This window comes from Adiantum capillus-veneris, chromosome 3 (genome assembly GCF_014529385.1).
Source record: "Adiantum capillus-veneris isolate H3 chromosome 3, ASM1452938v2, whole genome shotgun sequence".
NCBI lineage: Eukaryota > Viridiplantae > Streptophyta > Polypodiopsida > Polypodiales > Pteridaceae > Adiantum > Adiantum capillus-veneris.
The window spans coordinates 23,764,204-23,791,169 of record NC_140933.1 but is presented as its reverse complement, the minus strand read 5'-3'; the positions used below and the strand labels follow the sequence as shown (position 1 = coordinate 23,791,169).

At 43.9% G+C, this 26,966-nt stretch overlaps 1 protein-coding gene and 1 pseudogene across 1 annotated transcript in view; both read left to right on the top strand.

Moving 5' to 3' along the window:
* The first annotated feature begins 13,179 nt into the window (after positions 1-13,179).
* Positions 13,180-14,141, top strand: LOC147460611 (uncharacterized; annotated as a pseudogene).
* Positions 14,142-15,994: 1,853 nt separating this feature from the next.
* The window catches only part of LOC147460610 (FMN-linked oxidoreductases superfamily protein), a 30,123-nt gene continuing 19,151 nt past the window's right edge, over positions 15,995-26,966 (top strand). Inside the window, exons 1-2 of the mRNA XM_086508121.1 lie at positions 15,995-16,177; positions 16,360-16,622. Of these exons, the coding sequence (XP_086364247.1) occupies positions 16,039-16,177; positions 16,360-16,622 (402 nt within the window). The 5' untranslated portion in view covers positions 15,995-16,038. The remainder of the gene's footprint in view (positions 16,178-16,359; positions 16,623-26,966) is intronic.

Here is a 26,966-nt window from a genome sequence, read left to right as displayed (position 1 = left end):
TGGTTGGGATGTACATCAATCAGACATTGTTACTGCTTTCTTGAATGGTGACATATTTCAAGAAGTTTATGTAACGCAGCCTCGCGGTTTTGTCATAGAAGGACAAGAGGACAAAGTGTGCAAATGTAAGAAGGCTTTGTATGGGTTGAAGCAATCTCCTCGTGCTTGGTATGAGAAAGCTGACACTCATTTAGTCAAACGAGGCTTTCGTAACAGTCCAACAGAAAGCACATTGTATGTAAAGCGTGAAAGTGATGTACTTCTCATTGTGGTTCTTTATGTCGATCATTTGCTGATCACTGGACCAAATGAGAGACATATTGCTGAATTTAAGGCTGATTTGAATGCTACTTTCAAAATGAAGGATTTCGGGTGGTTGCATCACTACTTGGGTATACAGTTTCAGCACTGTGATGGTGGTATTGCCTTGTGTCAGAAAAGTTACATAGAGACATTGCTATGTAAGTTTGGACTTGAGGATTGCAAACCTATTGCCACTCCCATGGAAAAAGGTTTGAAGTTGAGTCTACATGATGGTAGTGATCCTGCTGATGTCTCTTTACCAAACTGCTGTTGGTTGCCTCATTTATGTATGCAACACGACGCCAGATATTCAGTTTGCAGTCTCACAGGTTAGCAGATTTATGCATAGCCCAGGGTCTAAGCATTGGCAAGCTGTCAAGAGGATTTTCCGCTACCTTAGTGGCACTTTACATCTTGGCTTGTTTTATCCCAAGGGGGGATCATTGCCGCCAAACTTACATGCTTTTTCGGACTCAGATTGGGCTGGTTAATTTGACACACGAGTGTCCACAAGTGGTTTTTGTTGCATCCAATTTACTGTCACGCAAAGTGTGCACCAACCATTTTGGCATACCTCTAGCCTGCTCATTTTCAACCCTTTACTCATCATGTACATCTGCATCAGTAATAGGCTGATCTGTAACATTTTCATAAACCCCCATAGGATGTACATTTGCCTCATTGGAACTTACATTCGTATTTCCACCACTGAAAAGAGGCAACTAAGTGTCATAAATGTCTTGTGAGCTTACATTACTGTCTCTAGTACATGACAGCAAGGGCTGAACAGAATCTTCCACAAACACTACATCCTATGAAACCAGAATACGTTTTGTTTGTGGATGATACAACCTGTAACCTTTGCTTTCAGTACTATAACCAACAAAAATACATTTGACAGCCTTATCATCCAATTTTTAGCGTTGTGTTTGTGGCACCAAAGCATATGCCAAACAACCAAGAATACGATGTCAATAGAAGGCTTTTTATCATGCCATGCTTCATATGGAGTAATAGAATGCAAAGCTTTCATAGGACACCTGTTTAGTACATAAGTGGCACACATGATGGCATCAAGCCAAAAAGAATGCGGAAAAGCTTGACTTTTGACCATACATCGTGCCATTTCCGTCAATGACCTGTTTTTCCTCTCAGCAACACCATTTTGTTGAGGTGTATAAGGCACTGTATATTGGTGTTTTATCCCACGACTATCCAGAAATGCATTAAATTCATGAGACATATACTTCCCGCCTCGATCAGAACGGAGGGTGCCCATAGTACATTTCGAGACATTTTCAGCCATAGCTAGAAATTTTTTGAAGCACATAAAAACTTCGGACTTCGCTTTAAGTGGAAAAACACATGCATGCCTGGAGCAATCATCAATGAAAGTCACAAAGTATAGGTAATTGCCCAAGGATGGAGTTTGCATGGGCCCACAAACATCACTATGCACAAGCTGCAACCTGCATGTGGCCCGAACTGAACCATACTTTGGAAACTTAGAACGCTGCATCTTACCCAAAATACAGCCTTCACAAACATGTTTGACAGGTGCTTCAAGAGGCGGCAAAGAAGCAACCATATCAGATTTCTGCAAACGCAAGAAACTGGCAAAATTCAGATGACCAAAACGTGCATGCCAAAGTTTTGCATCTGAAATAGCCCTTGAATCTGCAACAGCATTTGCAAAATTTTATGCACACTTGTCATACAAAGTGAGCTTATACAGCCCACGGTACAAAAGGCCAGATGCAACAATTTCATCACCAAAACTCAGATCATGGACTGTACATCTGTCATCCACAAATTTGACTACAAGTCTAAGTCTAGCAAGTGCGGATACAGACAAAAGATTCTTCTGGATCCCAGGTACATAAAGTGCATCAACAAGTGTGAAGGAACTGCCATTTGCAGCAGTAAGCACAATCTTTCCAACTCCCTGAACCGGATAAGAGGCATTGTTGGCACAAGCGACTGAATTCCCATGAGGGACAGACTCGAGAGAGGTAAACAATTCACGATGTGAGGTAATGTGCTTTGTAGCACCACTGTCAAAATACCACACATGCGAATCTGCAGCAACTGACAAGCATGGATCATGGACAACAGGATTGTAAGTGCACTCTGCGCTAAAATCCCATTCTGCATCAACCTCAGCATTACAATCTCCTTTCACAGAAGACTCAACAATGGCTACATTTGTAGTGGAACCAGCATTTGCAGTGGAACCACCCTCTTTCTTCTTAGCCTCTTTGGCCTTCAACTTAGGACACGACTTGATCAAGTGATCATTAGCTTTACAATAAGGGCAACGCATCTTCTTTTTGCCTTTGTCACCAGAATTTCCCGACGAAGTGCTGCCAGCAGAAGCATTAGGAACAGAAGTTTTGCCACTCGCAGCAGAACCATAAGAAGTGGCTGCATTGCTGTTACCACCCTTTCTTTGAGAAGCAATAAAAGCCTGTTCAACTACACGCTGTCTACTCCTGTTTTTTTTGGAAAGTGACTCTTGCAATAGCAATGTGCATAATGCATCAAACTTGACAACTTCTGGATTTCCTTGGGTCATAAGTCTCCAAGTACTAGCAAAAGTCTGGTAAGAAGCTGGTAAGGCATCAAGAACAGTCTGCACAAGGGAACTGTCTGAAATGACTTCTCCTACAGAAATAAGTTGCTCATTGATATCCTTGACACTAGCAAGGAAAGTGTCCATATCATCTTCCTCATGCATAATCTTTGACTCCAGCTCTTTACGCAGCAAAGCAATTTTAGCCTCATTACGGCTTGCATAAAGACCATCCAAAATATCCCAAGCCTGTTTTGCAGATTTTGCTGAACAGATGTGAGGAACAATGGTGCGCTTCACAGACAATGCAATCAATGCATGAGCCTACGCATCCTTAACATCCCAACGAGCTTGTTCTGTCGTAGGCAAAACAACTCTAACATCAGCAATCCTTGCAGCAAGACCTGCAACACTCTCAACATCGCCTACATTCTCAGAACCAGGACGTACATCAATGCCCTGCACAATATTCCAGACGCCCTTTGACACAAGAACGTGCTGCATCATATAAGCCCACATAGGGTAATTGTCCCCATCCAACCTGTCCTCGACAGCAAACATCTTGAACACATCTGTGTTGTTGTTGTCAGCCATGGTAAATGTTGCACCTGATGTGAAAATTACCCGAAAATAGGAGAAACGGAGCGGGAACAACCTGTGCTATATAGCACAAACCGTAGAATACTATAAGGCACCTCTTATGTAGAAAACGACACTAACAGAAATTTTGCAGAAAATGACGAAATAGCCTGTGCAATACTGCCTGTAGTGGAAACGGAGGCCGAAATGAGCCCGAATCAAAAATCTGAGCAGACTAAGCTCTCCGAGCGATCCCAAAGTATTTGTCGATCTACGAACGCTTGCCAAAGCTCACTGAAATCGATGAAAGTGAGCAGGCATGTACTAGAGCAGCTGGCGACTAAGCCCGGGAGGACGTAACCTGCTCTAATATCAATTGTTGAAATTAGGGTTGCAGAGAAACGCACACAGTTTGGAGAAGATGAAGGAAGCTCAAGGCAGACAATAGAGAGTGTGTTACTTAGTGCGCAATGGAAAGATGGATAGCTCTAGAGTGATGGGTGTATATACAATGCACGGGGGAAAAAACCTCCTAAAGAGAGAAAAAATGCCCCGGCGGTCCTAGTGTGTTCAGACACATCACTACCACATGTATATGGTAACATGGAATGAGGGACACATGTCAGCTTCCTAGCCCAGATTCCCACAAGGTGTACCCAATTCCTATTGGATGGCCTTGGAGGTGGACCAATGAGGATTAGGCTAGAGTAAATCTAGTTTAATTAATTTAAAAACACTTAATAAAAGAACCAATAAGAATTAAGCTCTCTAGAAGACTATTAGACAGTCTCGCAAGGGGACCAATGAGCATTCAGCAGCCCAATGGCTTGCCTGATTCCTATTGGCCAGGAGGCAAAGGGGTCCAATGAGAGTTTAGTTGAATTAAATAATTACCTAAAGCTCTCACAAAAGGGGAAAGGGGGACACATGTCAGAAGGCTATCACTTATGCTGCTTAATTACTATTGGCTAAGCCTGGGGAGGTCCAATAGGATGCTAGGAAGAGAAAAAAGCAAGAGGGGTCGACCAAGAGAGAGAGAGGGGGCTGATTTTTGCAAGGCATTATCACACACACACTCACACAATCTCATGTGTGAAGTAAAGAAGACTCTCTCTCCTTCTCAAGCTTTAATGGAAAGCTTATCACCTACTCCAAGCTTGTGAGAAGGAAGGCCTACACCAACAACTATTGGCTTTGTGATGCAAATCCAACCAAGAGCCAAGCTTCAATGCATGCTCATCTCCTCTACCATGCTAATTACTAAGCTAAGCTATGCTAATATGAGTGATTATGTGAGGAGATGTACATATTTCTCGTAAGAATACTCCTTCTTCCTCTCAATCTACTCTCATACCCCGCTAGCTCTCACCATCTTCGAAGGTGTGTGAGGTCTTGGGTATGAGACCGTGAGGGAATTGATGTTGTGTTTGATAAGTGTTTTGCGTAGTGCATGAAGTTTCCATCTTCATTGCACTAGCTAGTATTGAAGGAATACAAGAAATTGTATTGTAAAATATCTCTCTTGATGGGAGAAACCATAATACAATTCCTTTTGGAAGGGGGACCGGCTCCATGCAAATCCGGTCCTCAACTGTTGTCAATTTGCTTAATTTCTCTCTCTTTTCAACTATTGTTCATGCTATCTAACTAGGTGTTATGATTTTTGTTGCTTTCTCCACCCAAGCACTCTTGTTAATCTCATTAGGAATCTATTCTAATGAAATGCTCACTATGTTCATGCTATTTTCTGCTACACACAAGTTACTAGGCCATTAAATGTTACATTAGTATCAGAGCACAAGGTTTCTCTTTTCTTGCTCAAGAAGGGAGGTCCTCAAGCTAGCTATAAATGGTTGGTACTATTAATTGCATGTGAGTAAGTATAATAGGGAATTTTTAGCCTTGCAGTACGCCTACCTTTGTGCAGTTAACGGGGCATCACCGTCGAGAGCTATGGTCTTAATAGTGGAGTCCTATGGGGCTTGCCTACGGCTTAACCACTATTGAGCTATTAGAAGCTTGACAGGAGCCGATGCTGTTTTGGTGTTGAACGACCCTCTCTTCTATTCCTTGCAATTAATTGTATTTGAGCCACGGGTACAGTAGCTTGAGTGCTTTTTCTAAAGGGGTAAAGAGGAGTAGCAACTAGGGCTTGAAGTGCCAAAGTACACCTAAAAAGTTTACACCTAAAAGTTATTAGAATGGCTGACAATAGTAAAGAGAGTGAAACTAATGTTGATAACCTTGATTTTGCTAATGAGCAAGATACTAATGATGCCCCGATGCTTGTTAAATATCTTGTTTCTAGGCTTCAACAAGCCATGGGCAATCCATCCCTTCAAAGTGAAGTGCAACGGCAGCTTCGTGCTCATGGGATTCTCCAAGCTCTCCACCATGACGAGAGAACACCTAGGAAGCCTCCTTGCGAGACTTCCAAAAGAGGTCTCTCTCCGATTCGGGAAGAAGAAGAGGATCCCTATGAAGGGCTCAGAAATTTTCTCCTTGATGATGCATCTCCTTCTCAAAGGAGAATTCAAGAGCCTCCACCAAAGGAACGAGAAAGAAGTGAGTCTCCCGCCACCTCGGTGGAGATGTCTCCACAAAGACGGCGGGCTAAACGCTCTCCATCACCTCCAAAACGGAGAAGACCATCGCATACTTCTCCACACCATACTTCAAAGAGGGATGACAAAAAGCAAGAGAAGAAAAAGGTGAGAAAGAGGACACCCTGTTCTCCATCTTCTTCATCCTCTTCCTCTTATGAAAGTGATGGTCAAGACAACGAAGATCAAAGCAAGAAAAAGGCGAGAAAGAGGTCACCCTCTTCTCCATCTTCCTCAAATTCTTCATCTTCTGAAGAAAGTGATGGTGCAACCTTTGAACCATCAAAAAGAAGAGGCCATAGGAAATCCTATGCCGTATGGAAGAGGTCATCCAACCTCAAGAAGTTCAAAGAGGGAGGGAAGAGCATCTCTTTCCTTACCTATGATGGCACTTTTGGTACTACGGACAAAGTCTTGGCCTTTATCCAACAATTTGATGCGGCGTTTGGAGATGAGGGCTTCACGGAGTCCTCTAAGCTACACCATGTGCTATGCACTTTCAAAAGTCCGCCAGACAATGGTGCTCTAGCCTACAGGCCAACGGTGAAGCTCCACGAACATGGAAAGCTTTAAGAGCTTCCATTATGAAGCAGTTTTTGGCCACCGATGCCAAAGACAAAGTACTCACCGAATGGTGAAGCTTAAAGTCTCTCCCTATGAATCCATCCACAAATATGTAGACAAGTTTTGGGACCTACAACTCAAAGCCACTGTCTTCAAAAAGTTGGATTTTGGAGAGCAAAAGAAACAATTTTGTGCGGGCTTAACCGAAGAAATGGTGGAGTATGTCAACTCCCAAAGGCCACGCACCATATCGGCGGTAATACATCATACTATGGTGGCCTCTCGAATCAATTTCCAAACAAGGGCTAAGAGGAATTCTAAGCCCCCTGAAAACAAGGGTTCCAATGAGCCTAAGGGGAAGGACAATGTCCAAAAGTCTCCTAAGGGCAACTCCAACAAAGTTAAAGAGAAGGGAGTTTATAAAGGCAAAAATAAACTCTCTCCTGAAGAGCTTGAACGTTATCGCAAGGATAACCGATGTTTCAAGTGCGGAGAACAAGGGCATGCGTACCGCGCTTGTTCCCAAAAGAACAACCGCCATGATCCTCCTAGAGCTACCTTGGTCGAAATCCAAGAGGACGAAACTCACCACAAAGGATCTCCTTTATACCATGCTTGGGGAAAGTTACGAGAACATGATGCTTTTATTCTCTTTGACCCCGGTTCTAGTCATAATTTTATATCTATAGAGTTGGCCACCAAGCTAGGTATACAAACCTACGAGATGGGAGATGTCTTAACTGCCGCAGACAGTGCTTTCAAGGGGCAAGAAGCTTCAGTCACTCCCTTGATCGGGAAATTGAGGCTCCATGTCCAAAGCTATGTGGACAAAGATGACTTCTTTATCTCTCCTCTCAAGCATGAGGATGTAATCCTAGGGGCACCATGGTTTGATCGTCTGGCTGCCAATGTTAAATTCCCTGAAAGGAGAAACTCCTTTAAGTTCAGGAAAAAAGATATGTATATAGATGCTAAGGAAATGGGTAACACTATACCCATTGTACATACACAAGCTTTCAACAAGTCAATAAAGAGCTCTATTTCCGTGTAAATGATTTTTGTTAAAGATTCTCAAAATGAACCTATTGTTTTAGCAAAAGAAAATATACACAATCAAAAGGAATTAGAGTTATCCAATTTTCTCAAGGGGTTTCAAGATGTTTTTATTGACGACATCCCTTGTGAGCTACCTCCTAAACGAGGCAATGATGACCATGCAATTGAACTTCTTCCAGGAAGTTCACTGCCTAACAAACCTCCTTATAGAGTTTCTCAAGCTCAGCAAGAGGAGATTATGTGGCAAGTGCATGAGTTAGTTGAGAAGGGTATGGTTAGGCCTAGCTCATCTCCATTTTGTTCTCCTGTGATACTAGTGCAAAAGAAAGAAGACACATATCGTTTGTGTGTTGACTATAGAGCACTAAATAGGATCACTATCAAGAATAGGTTTCCCATTCCACGGGTAGAAGACCTATTTGATAAGCTACAAGGGTCCACCTACTTCAGTAGGATTGACCTAAAAAGTGGCTATCATCAAATAAGGATAGTTGATCAAGACACTCTAAAGACTGCATTTCGCACTACGTTTGGTCTTTATGAATACATTGTCATACCTTTTGGCTTGACCAATGCACCAACCACATTCAACCGCTTGATGGAGAAGCTATTCAGGCCTCACCGAACGTTTACTGGAGTGTTCTTTAATGATATCATCATCTACTCTAATTTATTAGACGAACACAAGCGACACCTCCAGGTAATATTTCAAGTTCTAAGAGAGAATAAACTTTATGTTAATCGAAAGAAAAGTGAATTTTTGTTACAAGAGATTCAGTATTTAGGTCACATTATCTCTCAAGATGGCATCCACATGGATCCATCAAAGTTAGAGGTAATAAAAGGATGGCCTAAACCAAGGAATCTTCATGAGTTAAGAAGCTTTATAGGTATGTGCGCATACTATAGACGCTTCGTAGAAAAGTTCTCACTAATAGCAGGACCATTACATGACCTAATAAAGAAAAATGTTAGGTACACATGGTCTGCCAAGGAGAACAATGCTTTCAAAAATCTTAAAGAAAAGGTTATCTCTCAACCTGTGTTTACACTACCGGATCTCTCAAAGCCATTTGAGGTCCAATGTGATGCTTGTGGTGATTGCCTTGGAGCTGTTTTGCTTCAAGAAGGGCACACCATAGGCTATGAAAGTCGAAGGCTCAACCCTGTTGAGCAAGCTCTATGCATATATGAAAAGGAACTCATTGCAGTTTTACATGCCTTAGACTCATGGAAGCACTATTTATTGGGGACTCCTTTCATTCTGCGAACGGATCACCAAAGTCTTAAGTACTTATGACGGAGAACAAGCTCTCCGACAAACAAATGAGGTGGGCAAATTTTATTTCGCAATTTCATTTTTATATTGCTCACATTGCTGGCAAGCATAATCAAGTAGCCGATGCACTCTCAAGACGGCCGAGAGTGAATGCGGTTTCCATAGCAACTCACAATGATCTATCTTCTATGATAGATGAGTATGCTATTGATCCCGATTTTAGAGATGTGATTTCAGCCCTTGCACTAGGGAAGAAAGAGAAGGCATTTACTTTACAAGATGGTTATCTTCTCTATGGCAATAGACTATGTGTTACTAGCTCACTATGTGAGAAAGTAATGTATGAATCTCATGCTCCTTCTTATGCAGGGAATAGAGGGATTCAGTCTACCCTAAAGGGGATTGAAACATATTTCTATTGGCCTACCATGAAAGCAAACATGCAAGAGTATGTTTCTAAATGTGTGGTATGCCAAAAGAAGAAGTTTGATAGAGGGAAGCAACTTGGATTGCTTCAACCTTTGCCAATCCCTAATTCACCATGGGAGAGCATATCCATGGATTTTATCTTTGGATTGCCTAAGTCTATCCATGGGAATACGAGAATATGGACGATATTAGACAGATTCAGTAAACAAGCTCATTTTATACCTGTCAAAAAGACTATCAAAGCCCATCAAATGGCAACCCTCTTCATTTCACAAATCTTCAAGTACCATGGCTTGCCAATGTCCATAGTGTTGGATAGAGATCCTAGAATGACCAATAACTTCTGGAAGGGTCTCTTTGAGAATTTAGGAACAAGGCTAAACTTAAGGCTTAAAAGACCCTAAGGTTCAGCCCATTAAGACTTCCAAAATGCTAAGGTTCCAAAATTCAAAGGTTGTGTCCAAAGGTCAAACATTGGGGGAATTGGATGCTTTGTGTGTGTTCCAAAAGTCTTTGTCAATCCCTACATACGAGGGGGCGAGCCTTGCAAGTAGGGGATGAGAGAGAAACTCTCTCTCTCTCTCTCTCTCACAGACACACACACACACACACACACACACACACACACACACACACACACACACACACACACACACACACAAGCTCCCTTTACACAAAGGGAATGAGGGACACATGTCATCTCCCTAGCTTAGATGCCCACAAGGTGTACCCAATTCCTATTGGATGGCCTTGGAGGTGGACCAATGAGCATTAGGCTAGAGTAAATATAGTTTAATTAATTTAAAAACACTTAATAAAAGAACCAATAAGAATTAAGCTCTCTAGAAGACTATTGGACAGTCTCCCAAGGGGACCAATGAGCATTTAGCAGCCCAATGGCTTGCCTGATTCCTATTGGCCAGGAGGTAAAGGGGTCCAATGAGAGTTTAGTTGAATTAAATAATTACCTAAAGCTCTCACAAAAGGGGAAAGGGGGACACATGTCAGAAGGCTATCACTTATGTTGCTTAATTACTATTGGCTAAGCCTGGGGAGGTCCAATAGGATGCTAGCAAGAGCAAAAAGCAAGAGGGGTCGACCAAGAGAGAGAGAGGGGGACTGATTTTTGCAAGGCATTATCACACACACACTCACACAATCTCATGTGTGAAGTAAAGAAGACTCTCTCTCCTTCTCAAGCTTTAATGGAAAGCTTATCACCTACTCCAAGCTTGTGAGAAGGAAGGCCTACACCAACAACTCTTGGCTTTGTGATGCAAATCCAACCAAGAGCCAAGCTTCCATGCATGCTCATCTCCTCTACCATGCTAATTACTAAGCTAAGCTATGCTAATATGAGTGATTATGTGAGGAGATGTACATCTTTCTCGTAAGAATACTCCTTCTTCCTCTCAATCTACTCTCATACCCCGCTAGCTCTCACCATCTTCGAAGGTGTGTGAGGTCTTGGGTCTGAGACCGTGAGGGAATTGATGTTGTGTTTGATAAGTGTTTTGCGTAGTGCATGAAGTTTCCATCTTCATTGCACTAGCTATTATTGAAGGAACACAAGAAATTGTATTGTAAAATGTCTCTCTTGATGGGAGAAACCATAATACAATTCCTTTTGGAAGGGGGACCGGCTCCATGCAAATCCGGTCCTCAAATGTTGTCAATTGCTTAATTTCTCTCTCTTTTGAAGTATTGTTCATGCTATCTAACTAGGTGTTATGCTTTTTGTTGCTTTCTCCACCCAAGCACTCTTGTTAATCTCATTAGGAATCTATTCTAATGAAATGCTCACTATGTTCATGCTATTTTCCGCTACACACAAGTTACTAGGCCATTAAATGTTACACCCACCTCCCTCATTTACATCGTTAGCTCCATGTTTGGAGCGAGTGGCTCTACTAAAGGTTTCCTTCAAGCAGCTAAGCACGCTTGGATCGGACCGTGGGCCCATGGCTTGCATGTCTTGGCTTGAGCTATCAGGATTAGACATTGGGTAACCCTCCATGACGTGTAGTCAGAGGAAGAGTCACTAGACGCTATATGCGGGTCCTGAGTGGTACAACCTTGGGTTCCCGCCGAGGGCCTAGAGCCTAAGGTACATGAATAACGAGTGCCTGAGTAAACGGAGACACTCTCGATGTGCTCTTCCTCTAGCACACGACCAGAGCATAGGTGCATGCGACCTCAACACTCTAGAGGTGTTGGTGAGTGCCCGTAGAGGCCGCTCATCTAGTTTTTTAGGTGTTTACAACCCAATTTTTTTTGTATTTTTGGTCCCTTTTTTTAACCGAGCCATAGAATATGGCGTGCAATAGCTCAAAATGAGCGTCTTGGCTAGAGGGATGTGCCATGCTTTAGAGCCCCCGATTCGGTTACGTACAGCCATCAGAATCCTAAAACTAGTCTTTTCCTAGGTGGGGAGAGGGCTAGAATTAGTAAGTCCAAAGGGTGAGTGTGAAGGGGATGGTGGAGTACTTGAGGAACTTGTCCCACATGCCCTCATTCCCTCTTGTGGGGGTAGGGTATATATATAAGAGTGAGTCTAGTATATATCGTAAGAACAAGGACTGAAGCCTGGGCTTGGGCTTGGGGAAACAATCTCGATCCTAAATTTTAGTAGACCACACTCACGCTTTAATTTTTAGATTTTTTTGGCCTTGGGGGAATGAGTAGACCACACTCACGCTTTAATTTTTGGATTTATTTTTATTTTTTTATTTTTTATTTTTTAAAGACGGTCGTCGGGCACGGTTTAGGTGGCCATTTTGAGCCACACGCACACACTAAACCTCTACCTACTCTCCTAACTAACCTAACCTTATCTCCTCTACAACTAACTACTCTGCTAACTACTTTGTTGACTACTAACTGACAGTGAAGCTACCTACTTTGCTAACTGCTTACTCATTCACTAGCTAACACACTAACTACTAACTGTGCAAATTAGAAAAAAAACTGTGTAAAAGCAGACATTGGCAGAAAACAAGCTATTCACTAACTATGTAAAGACTGTGTGCAAGCAGACATTGACAGAAAACACTCATTCACTACTAAAACACTGACTACTAACTGTGTAAGAGATTATGTGCAAGCAGACATTGATAGAAAACAAAGATTATGCAGGAATAAAAACTTGCAAAAAATAACTTCTTCTTCTTCCTCTTCCTTCACAAACACTCACAGAAGCACAGAGTGCCTCCTAAGCTTAGTACATGGTGATTCCCCGGCAGCGACGCCAAAAATGTGGGCTTCTGCCGCACGTATCGAAGCAAGGGACTTGCCTAACATTGTATGATAACCACAAATGGCTCCAAGCATGCAACTAGCCTAAACTAGTAAGCTCAAAGATGACAATGGTGTGTCGTTCACCGCTCTACGCTTGCTGTCGTGGAGGATTCCTCGCCGCGAAAAAGAGGGAGCCGCCGTTGCCCCCCGCTCAACTGCCTTGCCGTCGTCGTGCCGCCGCAATGCTCGATCACACATACTCTCTCTCTCTCTCTCTCTCTCTCTCTCTCTCTCTCTCAAGCACACACACACACACTAGTACACAAAGGAGACGGGGAAGGAGATGGAGCAAGAGCACTCTTCTTGCATTCCACAAATGAGAGAATGAGGTATTTTAGGTTTAGATTGACTTTTATATGCCCATTCACATTTGGGCACCCACACTTAGCCAATCTTACCCAAACATTATAGGTTCCAGTTTTAGAGTGCGCCTCTCATCGGCGATCACTCTTAAGCATTCCTACTTGATCGACAAGCCCGGCCAATAACATAATACGATGCTAGCAGGTCTGACAAGCCCGGCTCCCATGGCTACATAAAAAGGTGGTCGCTTGGTGGTGGTGATCGCTTGGTGGTAACATTTCTTTAGTGTTTTAAGTGTATTTTTTTGAAAGGGAGCTCACATTTTCACCCCTAAAGTCGTGATAGAGTTGGTCCTACCAAGGGCTCACAAGACTCATGAGATGGATAGTGGGCGTTGATACATGGGTGCTCACATAGCAAAGCAACAAGTTCCTTGTGAAAGTGGGACTGAGTCCTACCACTAGCTAGCCCCTTGCCTATGACCACTTCTTCTTGGGCGATTTCTGGGTCGGACTCCATGGCATATTTGCCTCTCAGATCTACCTAAATTAGGTCTAGACATCCAAGAAGTTCAAGTCTTTACTTCTCCACATTCAACCATACCTAACTATGGATAGCATGCCGAGAGTGATGCAAGTCATTGCCCTCCCCTCGTTTGTTTATGGCATGCATTGCATCTACAAGTGCGGCTCGTTTTGCAGACTGGCCGTTTGGATAGCTGCCACATGATTTGATCAATCATTTCGACCCCAATAACTACTCAATTTACCTGTGTAGTGCTCATCCAATTTCGACCCCACTAACTACTCAATTTACCTGTGTAGTGCTCATCCAATTTCGACCCCACTAACTACTCAATTTACCTGTGTAGTGCTCATCCAATTTCATGGCTAGGCACCCCACCTCTCTGAACTCCAACATCAAGATTTGGCCTTTTGTGGTGTCTGACCAAACAAAAGAGATGGGCAATCCCGGACCTTCCGTTAACGTATGGCAACATTGCAGACTTGTGGCCGACACCAACGGGAATGCATGGTTTACCCTTCTGGGTGACACCTCTGGTAGCACAACGGGACCTTTTCTCGCATTGTGTTGGGCCTCTCACCACACATCTCTATTAAACAACTTTTCTCTTTCTATAGAAAGAAAGCCATAGCCATTGGCCCATTTCAATGACATATAGTTCACTGTTTCTCATATCTGCCACATTCTCTCACTACAATTCCCTCTTTTCTCTCATTAATAGGAGCTCCATCCTCCAGCCTCTCAGACAATGAATAGGGAAACCCAATGAGCTCAAGGACCTCCATATCCAGGTGCCTGCATATATGTGTGTGGGTGTAAGCAATAAACATAAAAAAAACACATCAATAAGACTAAAAGCAGAGACATGGGAGAAAGTAATGCTCCAATTAAAAGGCTTTTGGGTAAAATATCTTCCTTATGGAGGTGTGAATTTAACCCTTCTAATTTAACTAAAAACTCCTCTATGCAAGCATTGTTCGTGTTACCTGCATTCGTCATAAATCAAACAACCATAATTAGCCTTCAATTTATGGATTATAGGTGTCCTGAAAACAATGCACGTGTTATAAATAACATAGTAAGAGCTTGAGGATGTTCGGGGACCTGATTGGCCATAGCTGGGGAGCTTTTGATGGTGATGTAAGGTCCAAGGAGGATATCGTCTAACTTTAGATGCAGAGGATTCCATGCACATGCTCTTAAATAGCATAAGAGTGGTGGGTCCATGGCTTAGCAAGCTTCAATAGAGATGTCAGTTTTCTTTTGTTGTTAGGGGAGAGTGGGGTGATGGGGTTAAAAGAGAGAAGGTGGTCGCACCATGCAAGTAGTGGGGTTATTAACACATGTGGCACTGTTAGTCCGTACCACGTAACTTGGATCCATATTTACCCATGATGGTGTGCTATTTTTTTGGATTTAAACCAAAGCTTGCATGAGTTCACTTAAGAGAAATAAGCAGATAATCCCACATACAAATTGTTTTATGCTATTGTGTGTGGGTGGAGGGCGTGCGTATGGGTGTATGTGTGTGTGTGTGTGCGTATGGGTGTGTGTGTGACAATGTGTAAAGACCCAATACCTCTCTAAAAAACATGCTCACCCTATGTCCATTTGGGTTCTCGACTCTCATCCACCTCATGATCACACACACCCACCACACATATTGCTGCGAGAGGAGAAGAAGCTTCACGTACACACACATCAATCTCTTTCACAGAAGCCTACACAATTCGGCCACCAATTCTCACGTCATGAGTTGGGTTTTCATGTTTCTTTCTCTCTCTCTCTCTCTCTCTCTCTCTCACACACACACACACACACACACACACACACACACACACACACACACACACACACACACACACACACACACACACACACACACGTGATCACTCACACATAAATGCGCGTTGAGTTCTCTCTTTCTCTCTCTCTGCGTTCTCTGTTTCTCATACACAACGTGTGGCTTTAAATATTGGCCTTATTTATTGGCATGAAAAATTTAATAAGCACCAAAATCTAGAGCAATGACACTATTAATTGACACTATGTATGGATGCTTAGCTCTACTCTCATTGCTGATGCAAACAAGAGCGTCAACGCTCTGTGCTAAGTGCTGATAGATAGCGAACTTGGGCGCATCATGATGCAGCGATCGATTGTTCTTCTAGCCTAGCACTACTATACTCACAACATGCTTCCACATGGCACAAGCCTGTTGTATCCCAGTTGTGGGTGTCTTCTCTGGCACACATCACACGTGTTGCAACATTTAAGGCTTGCTCAATGAGACTTGTCGCAGAGAGAGAGAGAGAGAGAGAGAGAGGAGAAACCCATCATCACTCCAACCTAATCAGAGACTCCCACTACTAACAATGTCCATTTTTTGATTTCCAAATTCCCTTCCATCAAATAAACGCCCACAAATAAATCAATTTTAAAGAACAAAACAAAATAATGTATTTTTCATTGGCAAAAAGGGGAGGCATCACTAAGGCAAAGATGACCGGCACAGACGGATTCGACCCATGCACCTACGAGCGGTAGGCTTGAAGCCTTGCCGAGCTCCAATGGAGCCAACCTGCGTTGGTCTGCTCGTACAGACTACCACAGCCGTCATTGCCGAGCTTGGCCCCACCTCGAAGGAACAGGCAACCACTGCCGCAAGTAATCTAACTTCTCTCTCTCTCACACACACACAACCGTAGCTAACAAGCCCTCCACAACGGTAGTTTGTGTGTTTATCAATTTGATGTTTAGCGTTTGCTTGTGAGCTCCATTTTGATGCCAGCTTTCGACTTCAATTCAGCACATGCTAAGCAACTACGCCTTGTTATGGTGATTTGCAGAAAGTGAATGTGACAGTAGTCCTTGTAAGAAGCTGAAGACTGAGGCTGCCATGCCCATGGATAGAATAGAGAAAGCATGGGACCACTGGAAGAAGTTGGGTGAGCCCAAGCTAATCGTCGCTCCTATGGTGGACCAATCTGAGCTTCCATTCCGGATGCTTTGTCGCAAGTATGGCGCTACTGCAGCTTACACACCCATGCTCCACTCTCGTCTTTTTGCAGATTGCCCAAAGTATCGCAGTAGCGAGTTTACTACGTGTCCAGTAAGTGAAGATAATTTGTCATGTATTCTGTTGAACTATTTGCATCATGTAAAGCTCTTTCATGGACTTGCATGTGTTCCAGTATTTCTTTCATATGATCTGACAATATGATTGTGCTAGGAGCCATCTCAGAATGGCTGGCCCTCATAATTGATGTACCTAGGCTTCAACACTTGTAGGAACATGAATAAACATAAGATTCAGTGCCTGTCCCTTTGTTTATTAAACAAGTGCTTTGTTCCGTTCCAATTATTTGAGTCTTTATTGATTACAAGTGGATGACTAAATACCGTTACGTGGAAGGAGTTAGTGTCGACGGCCTTGGACCATGAGGAGTTGTTCAAATCTCAAGCTAGATCGAGATCTTTTGATTCAATCGAGGCTTTGGCTGCAGATTTTAAAGCAAAACAGAAGGTCGGTTAGAGTGAGCCACGTTCTTTGAAGACCGATGCAGAGTGGAAAGCCTTCAAAGCCAAGAGACGTTGCAACAGCTGGGGAGAGAAGGGTCATCATTGGAGGAAATGTTTGGAGTTTGCAACAGTGACTCCTGCACCTATCTTTATCACACAAATGGAGATCCCATTGGATCATATACCTTTAAGCACGAGTGAGATCCTCCTTTCCTCGACTCTTGAGATTGGATCATTGATAGTCGTGCTATTTGGCACATGACAACTTCGCGTGATTTGATGTATGATGTGAGGCAATATGAAGGTTCTGTTATGTTCGGAGATAGATCAGTGGCTTCTACATAGAGTGGGGGCTAGGAGCTTATTCCAAATGGCAAAGGGAGAATGTTGGAATCGGTCAGTACACAGTAGAGGGTGGTACTAACTCAATTACCTGTTAATTTCACACAAAGGATTGAGAAGAAGAGAGAATACAGATACGTCTAGCAACTAGATTGTCATTGCACACGAAGACCGACACCTCCAAAGACTGGCGTCCCTTTCGGTGTTTCTTTATTCAATTGAAAACAAACGATCCGAACATTTTGACCAAACTCCCACCAAGTTGTCCAAACCTGTCAAGGCTAAAGTTGCAAATTTTCGACCCAATTTCGGTAGCATAACAACACCAAACTTTCTGTAGGTCAAAAGTACAAGTCTAGGACGGATTCCCTTGCATTTTAGAAGCTTTCTGGTGAATTGTAAGTAAATTTTAGCATGTTGTAAATTCCTGTATTAGTCATTGACACATGTCCAAACTCTTGTATAACCACCCCAAGGCTTCTCCGAAGCTTCTTAAGTGTACCTGCAAATAAACACAGCAAGCTGAAGTTTTCTGTTTTGGATCATTTTGAGCGGAGAAAACATGTCTATGAGTGTCTTAGGAGCGCCCCCACGCAATGGGACACTTCTCCTTTGATTTGGACAAGTTCTCACGCGAGAAAACTCTCCTATTTTGTAATCTGTCGTGATGGAACTATGCGTACCTGTGGGCGATTAGCAATTAGTTAATCTGGTTCCTGTTTAGAAGGCTCTTTCCTTGGCATATGAGCATAAAACCCACAAGATTGTACACGGTCATCTAAGGAGCCCAACTGGTGGGGCATTACCATATGTGTAAGGGGGAGAGAGATGCATGAGAACGGAATCATCGCGCTGCATAAGACAAGGGAGAAGGCTAGCTTTTCATTAAAGCTGCAGAACTTGAAATTTACTCACAAATTGACAAAACCAGCCCTCTCTCTTTGTTGGGGCTGCCTAGCTGGCCTGTGCTTGCAGAAGGTGAGTTGTGAATCGTGATGCAGGTGGCTCTCCTACTAACATGTGTCCATGATGCCTCTTATGTTCATTTTTCTTAACCCCTCCCAACTTATAAAGTTGTAAGCGACTTGCCGCTCGGCCAGATTCCATTTAGGTGCGCACACACTTCTATACTCATCATAATTTAGTGCTAAAGGACATGACCAATCACGGATTGATTGACCTAGATTTCCGATGTGAGAAACCTGTTTGACTGCACCTGTTTCACTCTGGCCATGCAATGTCCACTTGCACCTTTTCAAGGGTTTCGGGGAAGAACAATCAAAATAAAATAAATAAAAATATGTACTACATACTTAAAGAAGGCAACAAGAAAAATACATCTTTTGGTGACAAATGTGTATCTTCTATTTCTTCTTTCGTCTAGTTTACCACATTTTGTCATTGTATGAGCTTTGCAGACTTGACATGGTGGTTGTATTTAATGAGCACAAGCTTACAGAGTGTCGATTCGAGATGAAGTCTCCGACATGAAAGTCAGAGGGGGTACAATTGTATGTGAATTGTATCAACTTGATCCTCTTTCTTTAGATTTGGAATCACACCTAGCAAAGTTTACTCTCAAGCACGTTACGTTCATGTGGAGCAATAGAGTGCGTCAGTGTAGATGGTGGAGACACTCGAGTACATATGGGCTACCCCACAGGAAGATTCGATCAAACATGAAGAATCGATCTTGGCTCTCGAGCCTAGGTCCAAAGAAACCTCACAGGAAGTATTGTGTGTACGAATGATTCGTCAGCACGGATTGTTCGAGTGTTTCATTCGTGATCGTTTCGTGTATTTTAGTCAGCGTCTTTATGTAGCCCATATGTACTCGAGTGTCTCCACCATCTACACTTCCTATTCTAGACTGACTTGACTGAACTGAACCCTGGTCATGCTATAGCTTGTCCACGGACATATAGGGTTGGATGTGTCACGTGACATCCCCTCCTTTTCAAAGTGAGGTATTGGTACCGAACTGTATGGCGTCGAGGGAGTTCACCAACAGTCTGGAATCTTGGAAATGACTCTTCGCCGGCCCACTCTGATGTGTGGGTCGTGCGTTGTGGCGTGCTTTGGAGAAGAAGAGACTGCGAGAGTCTCCTTTTCCCGAATCTCTTGCATCTGTGCCTGAACTTGAGAAAAGAGTCGCAACATCTCTTGCATTCTTGCTTTGTTCTCGCGATCAAATCTAGCTTGACTTTCTTTTTCTTCCAAGTCGTACTGACGCTCTATGGCTGCCATTTCTTCTTCGTAGTCACGAACTATGGTTGCCATTTCTTCTTCGTAGGCCTTTCTTTCTGCTTCTCTTTCTTCGCGTTCTAACTTCCTTTCCAAAAACTTCTGGTCCAACTCCTCCATAGGAGTTAGCGTAATCCATGACGTAGATGGGAAGGGGGAGGGTCGGAAAAACCTCCTGATGGGAAAATTCTTCTTCGCCTCTCTCATGCTCATCACCTCCAAGTGAAGTAGCCATTCCGCTTCGAGTGATGACCATCCACTGAAGTCGTGGGTTCTTGTGGGTTCTTGTGGTCTTGGGTGCTTAAGTTCACGAGGAACTTGGGTTCTTGGGGTTCTTGGGTTCTTAAGTTCACGAGGAACTTGGGTTCTTGAGGGTCTTGGGTTCTTGAGGTTTTCTTTCACTTGCAAACCGTGTTTGAGAAGGATCTTGTCTTCACCCGAGTTCTACTCCTTTCCGCGGACGCACCCCTTGGCGGCCTTGCGCTCACACCAAGGTTGCTTTTTCCCACCTCATGTCGATTGGCCGGCTGTGAAGTGCACAGTCCGCTCTCAATGAGTGAAAAGAGACACAAGGGGAGGCTGGACAAGCCCTTCTATCCTGGGATTCCTGTCACTCTTCAAAAACACGATTAGGAATCGACACGCCCAAGCGAACTTAGGTTCATGCGACCGCAACAAGCAAAAAAATTCTTGTGATTCTTGTGGTTCTTTCCTTGAGTGACACAAAACATTGCCAAAGCTCTGATACCAATGTTAGGTGCAACGGAATGAATGTTTGCGCTTTGCTCAAGATGAGTGCTCCGAACTGTGCTCAAGGTTCCTTTTGTTCTTATGGAAGGTAGAGCCTTCCGTTCTTAATGAGAGAATGCTATGATCACAAACAAAGTGACTGGACACCGTGCGTGCAAGTGTATGAGACTGAGAGATAGAGAGAGAAGAGAATGCGACACCAGAGACGTTGTAAAACCCTCCTCCGAAGGCCCCACTCTCGTCGGTGAGAGTGGTCTACTTATAATTGCACAAATTGGTACAAACTGAATGCATGTGACTGATGCAAGTCTAGGCTATGTTGATGACGACGACAGGGATGACGAGGCCGACACTAGGGCTGAAATCTGCAATCTTTCTACTGCTGTCCAAAAACGCTGATTCTGGGACTGTTTTCTGTGGGTCTTTGTCATTGAAAATCTGCAGGTTTAGGGTTGAAAACTGATGTCACGTGACACATCCAACCCTATGTGTCCGTGGACAAGCTACACCATAGTAGGGTTCCCGTCAGTCCAATCAGTTTAGATTAGAAGTGATCTGGCACTTTTGTGAGTCTATTCGTAGACCGTGCATGTCCGGTCACTCAGTGTAGATGCATATCCTCTGGTTGCACACCGTATAAGCATAAGCATTTTTATCAGAGTCAGTTTGGGGATTTTTCAAGTGACTTTATCCTATTTTTAACATTTTTCACTTATTTATTAAGTGACTTTTGTTGGGAACTAATTAGGGCAAATTGGGTAAGTTAATATATAAGCAAACCCAAGTTAGCACAATTGGGCAGATGAGCAAGGAGCACAGCAGGCTTTTCCAAGCAACAGGTACTCCCTCCCTCTCTCAACAAGAACTTCGTCAAGCATGTCTTGGTGAGGCCACTCCACCATCAGCCCCAGCGTTTTAGCATCGCCAGCAAGCCTCCCATCATTGGCGTTTTTCCTCCAGCAGGCCATCGCCAGAAAGCTTGTTCCCTTGGCGTTTTTCCTCCACTATCGGCAGCCCTACCCTAGCGTTTACCAACGCCAGCAACACCGGCAAGGAAGCAGCGTTTTCAGCCACAAAAACGCAGCCTAATACCTGCAAAACTTCAGCGTTTTCAGCCTACTACTTCAGCCCCAAAAACGCAGCCTTGTCCTGCTTATCCTCAGCGTTTTTATCATCCCTACAAGCCTCGACAAATCTGAGATTTCCAGCCATAAAAATAGCAGCAAACCAGTCATTTTCAGCCCCCCCAGAGTGGTCCAGATTCTCAGCCATTACCCCTTTGTGGAAGCAGATAGAAGAGCATCGAATTCAGCCCTAAAGTCATCATCGTCGTCATCGGTGTAGTCCCCGTATGCATCAGCCCATGCATCATCATTGTACACCTTTGTGCAATCAAAAGTAGAGTACTCTCGCCGACGAGAGTGGGGCCTTCGGAGGAGGGTTTTACAACCTCTCGGGTGTCGTATCTCTTTTCTCTCCTTCTCTCAGTCTCATACACTTGCACGCACAATATCCAGTCACTTTGTTCGTGATCATAGCACTCTCCATAAAGACGGAAGGCTCTCTCCGTCCTAAAGAACTAAAAGGAACCTTGAGCAATATCGACCACTAATCTTGAGAAAATACAACATTCATTCCGCTGCACGTAACATTGGTATCAGAGCTTTGGAAGTGTTCTGTGTTACTCAAGGAAAGAACCACAAGAACCACAATAAATTTTTTTGCTTGTTGCGGTCGTACGCACCCAAGTTTACTTGGGCGTGTCGATTCCTAATCGTGTTTTGTTGAAGAGTGACAGGAATCCAAAGAAAGAAGGGCTTGTCCAGCCTCCCCTTGTGTCTCTTTTCACTCATTGAGAGCGGACCGTGCACTTAGCGGCCGGCCAATCGACGTGAGGTGGGAAAAAGCAACCTTGGTGTGAGTGCAAGGCCGCCAAGGGGTGTGCTCGTGGAAAAGAGTAGAACTCGGGTAAAGAGAAGATCCTTCTCCAACGCGATTTGCAAGCAAAAGAAAACCTCAAGAACCTCAAGACCCTCAAGAATCCAAGTTCCTCGTGAACTTAAGAACCAAAGATCATAGTGCATGGTCGTCACCCGAAGCGGAATGGATACTTCACATTCAGGTGATGAGCATGAGAGGCGACGAAGGATTCTCCTCACCAGGAGATTTTTCCAACCCTCCCCCTTCGCCATCTACTCCATGAGTTGTCCTACCTCCTATGGAGATGATGGTCCAAGTCGATGTTGGACATGATGGCACAACAACAAGAAACGAATCGAGTTGCCTTGGCACAACTCGCAAGCAAAGCAGAACAACAAGAAGCTAGGGACCGTGAGCGCGACGAAAGAATTGCAAGACTTGCCGCAGAACAAGCAGCTAAGGACCGTGAACAAGCAGCCAAGGACCGTGAGCAAGCAGCCAAGGACCGCGAGTGCGACGAAAGAAACGCCAGACTTGCCGCACAACAAGAAGACAAGCACCTTGCTTTCGAACGCGAGCGCGACGCAAGAAAAGAAAGAAAAGAACTAAGAAAGGAGGAAGCGGCAGCACGAAGCGCGGCCTTGGAGGCCGAGCGTGAAGCTCAAAGGGAGCTACGCACTCAAGAATTGCTTGCCGAAGTACTAGCCTCGAAGATCGAACCACCCAAAGATCGTGGGAGTTCCTCAAGTGGTACAAGCCACGATGCGGATTCCAACAACCCAGTCACCGAAAAGTTGACTTTCAGTAAGTAAGATGGTAAGATGATGCTACGGTGATTCACTCTTGGTTGCATCAATTTAATGCTTATTTTGCGACAACTAAGAAAACAAGAAATAACAAAGTTTTGACGGCAGCTATGTACCTTGCCGGTGATGCCATCAATTGGTACCACGCATGGCAATAGGCACAGCTAGCCGCGCACCTGAGGAAGCCGACGAATTCACGCCCCTCTCTTTTAGTTGGGTTGATTTCCAAGACAAGCTCAAGGCGCGGTTTATGCCACCTCAGTACCTCGCACGATTGAAAGAGGATTGGCGCAATCTCAAGCAACATGGTATGCCAGTCATGTCTTTTTCTAACCGTGTTTTGTAGCTAGGCACTCAATTACGCAAATCAGATGATGAGCGTAAAGAGGCTTTTCTCTTTGGGTTAGACGAATACATCAAGTTTGATGTCGAAGTCTTTGACCCCGCGGATCTCAACAAGGCAATAGCAATCGCTCTCTCCCAAGAGATGAAGCACAACAAAGGAAAGCCTAAGGAGAACAAGACTTCCACAAGTACCTCGCAGACTTCTCAGAACCCTCAGAACGGTAAGAATGGTAAGAATGATAACTCTTCTAGCCAATCTTCCAACAGTCTCTCATCAAAGAATTCTTCCAATGAATCTAAGGGTAAGGCTAACACAATTGCTAAACCTAAGCTTACTCCAGATGAAAAGGTAGCACAAGGAATTGTAGGAGGATACATCACGTCGGAAGAGCAAAGCACTTATTCTAAGGAAGGTCGTTGTTTTCATTGTCACATTAAGAGTCACATAAAAAGAACATGTCCTAAGCTTGAATCAAATGAATCTAAAGAACCCATAGCACCCACTTCCTCTGTTAATGCAATGAATGATAACACGAGTGTGCCCCAAGTTTCTCAGGACCCTCCCATTGATGATTCTCTCATTAAATGTTATGGTCGTACGTCGGGGCACCGTTTTGTCATATTGTTTGACCCAAGTAGTATGCATGATGTGATTAGTTCCTCTCTTGTTGAGAGAGCCCGCCTCGAAGTTAGTCCGAGATCTCCTATCGAGGTCTCTGGCTTTCGTCCCGGTATGGACGCTCTCATCACGGAGGAGTGCCTTGATGTGTTGTTTGCAATTCAACAGACTGCCTTCACTAGAAGATTTGTTGTTTCTCCTCTCTCAGGATGTGATGATTTTGGGCATTCGATGGTTTCGTGATAATGACGCTCTTATGGATTTTCTGACTAACACTATAACTCTCAATGCCAAAAGTGATTCTCCTATTGTCATTCATGGAGAGGACATTGCTCATTCTCCATCTCTCATTGCTAATATGCAAGAAAAGATTGAAAGGATTCAGGAGAAGGAGACTCTCTCATTCTCTTTTTCTCCATAGCATGAATTTGCATGATTATGAGAAGCATGATGATTTGAATGACAATGATAAGCATGATGATTTGGATGCCAATGATTTGCATAATGATTTGGATGATAAAGACAAACATGATGATTTGCATGATCAAGATGTGATTTCTCACAAGCATGATGAGTTGCATGAAGAAGATGTGATTGTTCACCAGGATGAGGTGTTATTGGATGCTTTTTCTAGCGAAGCTAACCTCGTTGCAGATTCGATCAATCACGAAGAAGCGATCTTGGCTCTCGAGCCTAGGTCTAAAGAACCCCCTCAAGAAGAAGCGATCTTGGCTCTCGCGCCTAGGTCCAAAGAACCCTCACAAGAAGTATTATGTGTTCGCATGATTGATACGCACGCATTGTTCGAGTGTTTCATTCGTGACCGTTTCCTGTATTTTAGTCAGCATCGTTATGCGATCCCTTTTCCTAGGCATGACATATTGTATGCTGAGCACGTTTCTCTCATGGATGAGCATGAATGTATGCGGATTCTTCATGAAAAGTATGTATGTCAGGAAGTCACATTCCATGTCTCTTCCTTGGCATGACACAGTTTCCGAACGAGCACATGAAAGTGTGAGCATTTCCATTGTGAAGTGCCACAGTTGATTGCTCTAGATCATAAGAGAGATTCGATCTCATTGTTTGCATGTGTTTGATGAACGGTTTGTCACTCCGTCTCTATGTTCATCTACATTGCATACAGAGTCTTTAGAGAAGACAATATTTTTTTCCTTCACTTTACATGGAATGGGTATGTTCATGGTTTTGTGTTGGAGATGGTTTCAGGAATTTTCGGCCATGGAGATTCTTGAAGACGGAAGAAGTAGGTCTCTAGACGAAGTTGAAGCAAGGAAGGAGCCACAAAAGACTTTGTGTCGCTTTCGGCGCGGCCCAAAGAAGCAAGCATTGCAGACCTTTATGAAGTTCAAGTACCGCACGACCCACACATCAAAGTGGGCCGGCGAAGAGTCCCTTCTAGGATTCCAGATGCTATTGGCGATCTCCCTCGACGCCATACAGCTCGGTACCAGTACCTCACTTTAAAAAGGAGGGGATGTCACATGACACATCCAACCCTATGTGTCCGTGGACAAGCTACACCATAGGAGGGTTCCCGTCAGTCCAATCAGTTTAGATTAGAAGTGATCTGGCACTTTTGTGAGTCTATTCGTAGACCGTGCATGTCCAGTCACTCAGTGTAGATGCATATCCTCTGGTTGCACACCGTATAAGCATAAGCATTTCCATCAGAGTCAGTTTGGGGATTTTTCAAGTGACTTTATCCTATTTTTAACATTTTTCACTTATTTATTAAGTGACTTTTGTTGGGAACTAAGTAGGGCAAATTGGGTAAGTTAATATATAAGCAAACCCAAGTTAGCACAATTGGGCAGATGAGCAAGGAGCACAGCAGGCTTTTCCAAGCAACAGGTACTCCCTCCCTCTCTCAACAAGAACTTCGTCAAGCATGTCTTGGTGAGGCCACTCCACCATCAGCCCCAGCGTTTTAGCATCGCCAGCAAGCCTCCCATCATTGGCGTTTTTCCTCCAGCAAGCCATCGCCAGAAAGCTTGTTCCCTTGGCGTTTTTCCTCCACTATCGGCAGCCCTACCCTAGCGTTTACCAACGCCAGCAACACCGGCAAGGAAGCAGCGTTTTCAGCCACAAAAACGCAGCCTAATACCTGCAAAACTTCAGCGTTTTCAGCCTACTACTTCAGCCCCAAAAACGCAGCCTTGTCCTGCTTATCCTCAGCGTTTTTATCATCCCTACAAGCCTCGACAGATTAGGGGTTTCCAGCAACAGTCATTTTCAGCCCCCTCAAAGTGGTCCAGATTCTCAGTCATTACCCCTTTGTGGAAGCAGATAGAAGAGCATCGAATTCAGCCCTAAAGTCATCATCGTCGTCATCGGCATAGTCCCCGTATGCATTAGCCCATGCATCATCATTGTACACCTTTGTGCAATCAAAAGTAGAGTACTCTCGCCGACGAGAGTGGGGCCTTCGGAGGAGGGTTTTACAACCTCTCGGGTGTCGTACCTCTTTTCTCTCCTTCTCTCAGACTCATACACTTGCACCCACAATATCCACTCACTTTGTTCGTGATCATAGCACTCTCCATAAAGACGGAAGGCTCTCTCCGTCCTAAGAACTAAAAGGAACCTTGAGCAATATCGATCACTAATCTTGAGAAAATACAACATTCATTCCGCTGCACCTAACAACTGAGGTTCCTAAAGGCTGAAAACTGATGGTCTTTTTGGGCTGAATCTGCTACTTCTTTATGGGCTGAATCTGCTACTCTTCTATTGCTGATAACCGTTGAAATTTTGCATGTGCTGAGATCCAAAAACGCTAGGGAAGCTGATGTCAAAAACGCTAGCTTGTCTGCTTTCCGGCGATGGATGATGATGCTGATGCAAGCGCTAGTGGCTGGGAGGTATGGCGACGACTGCTGATGCA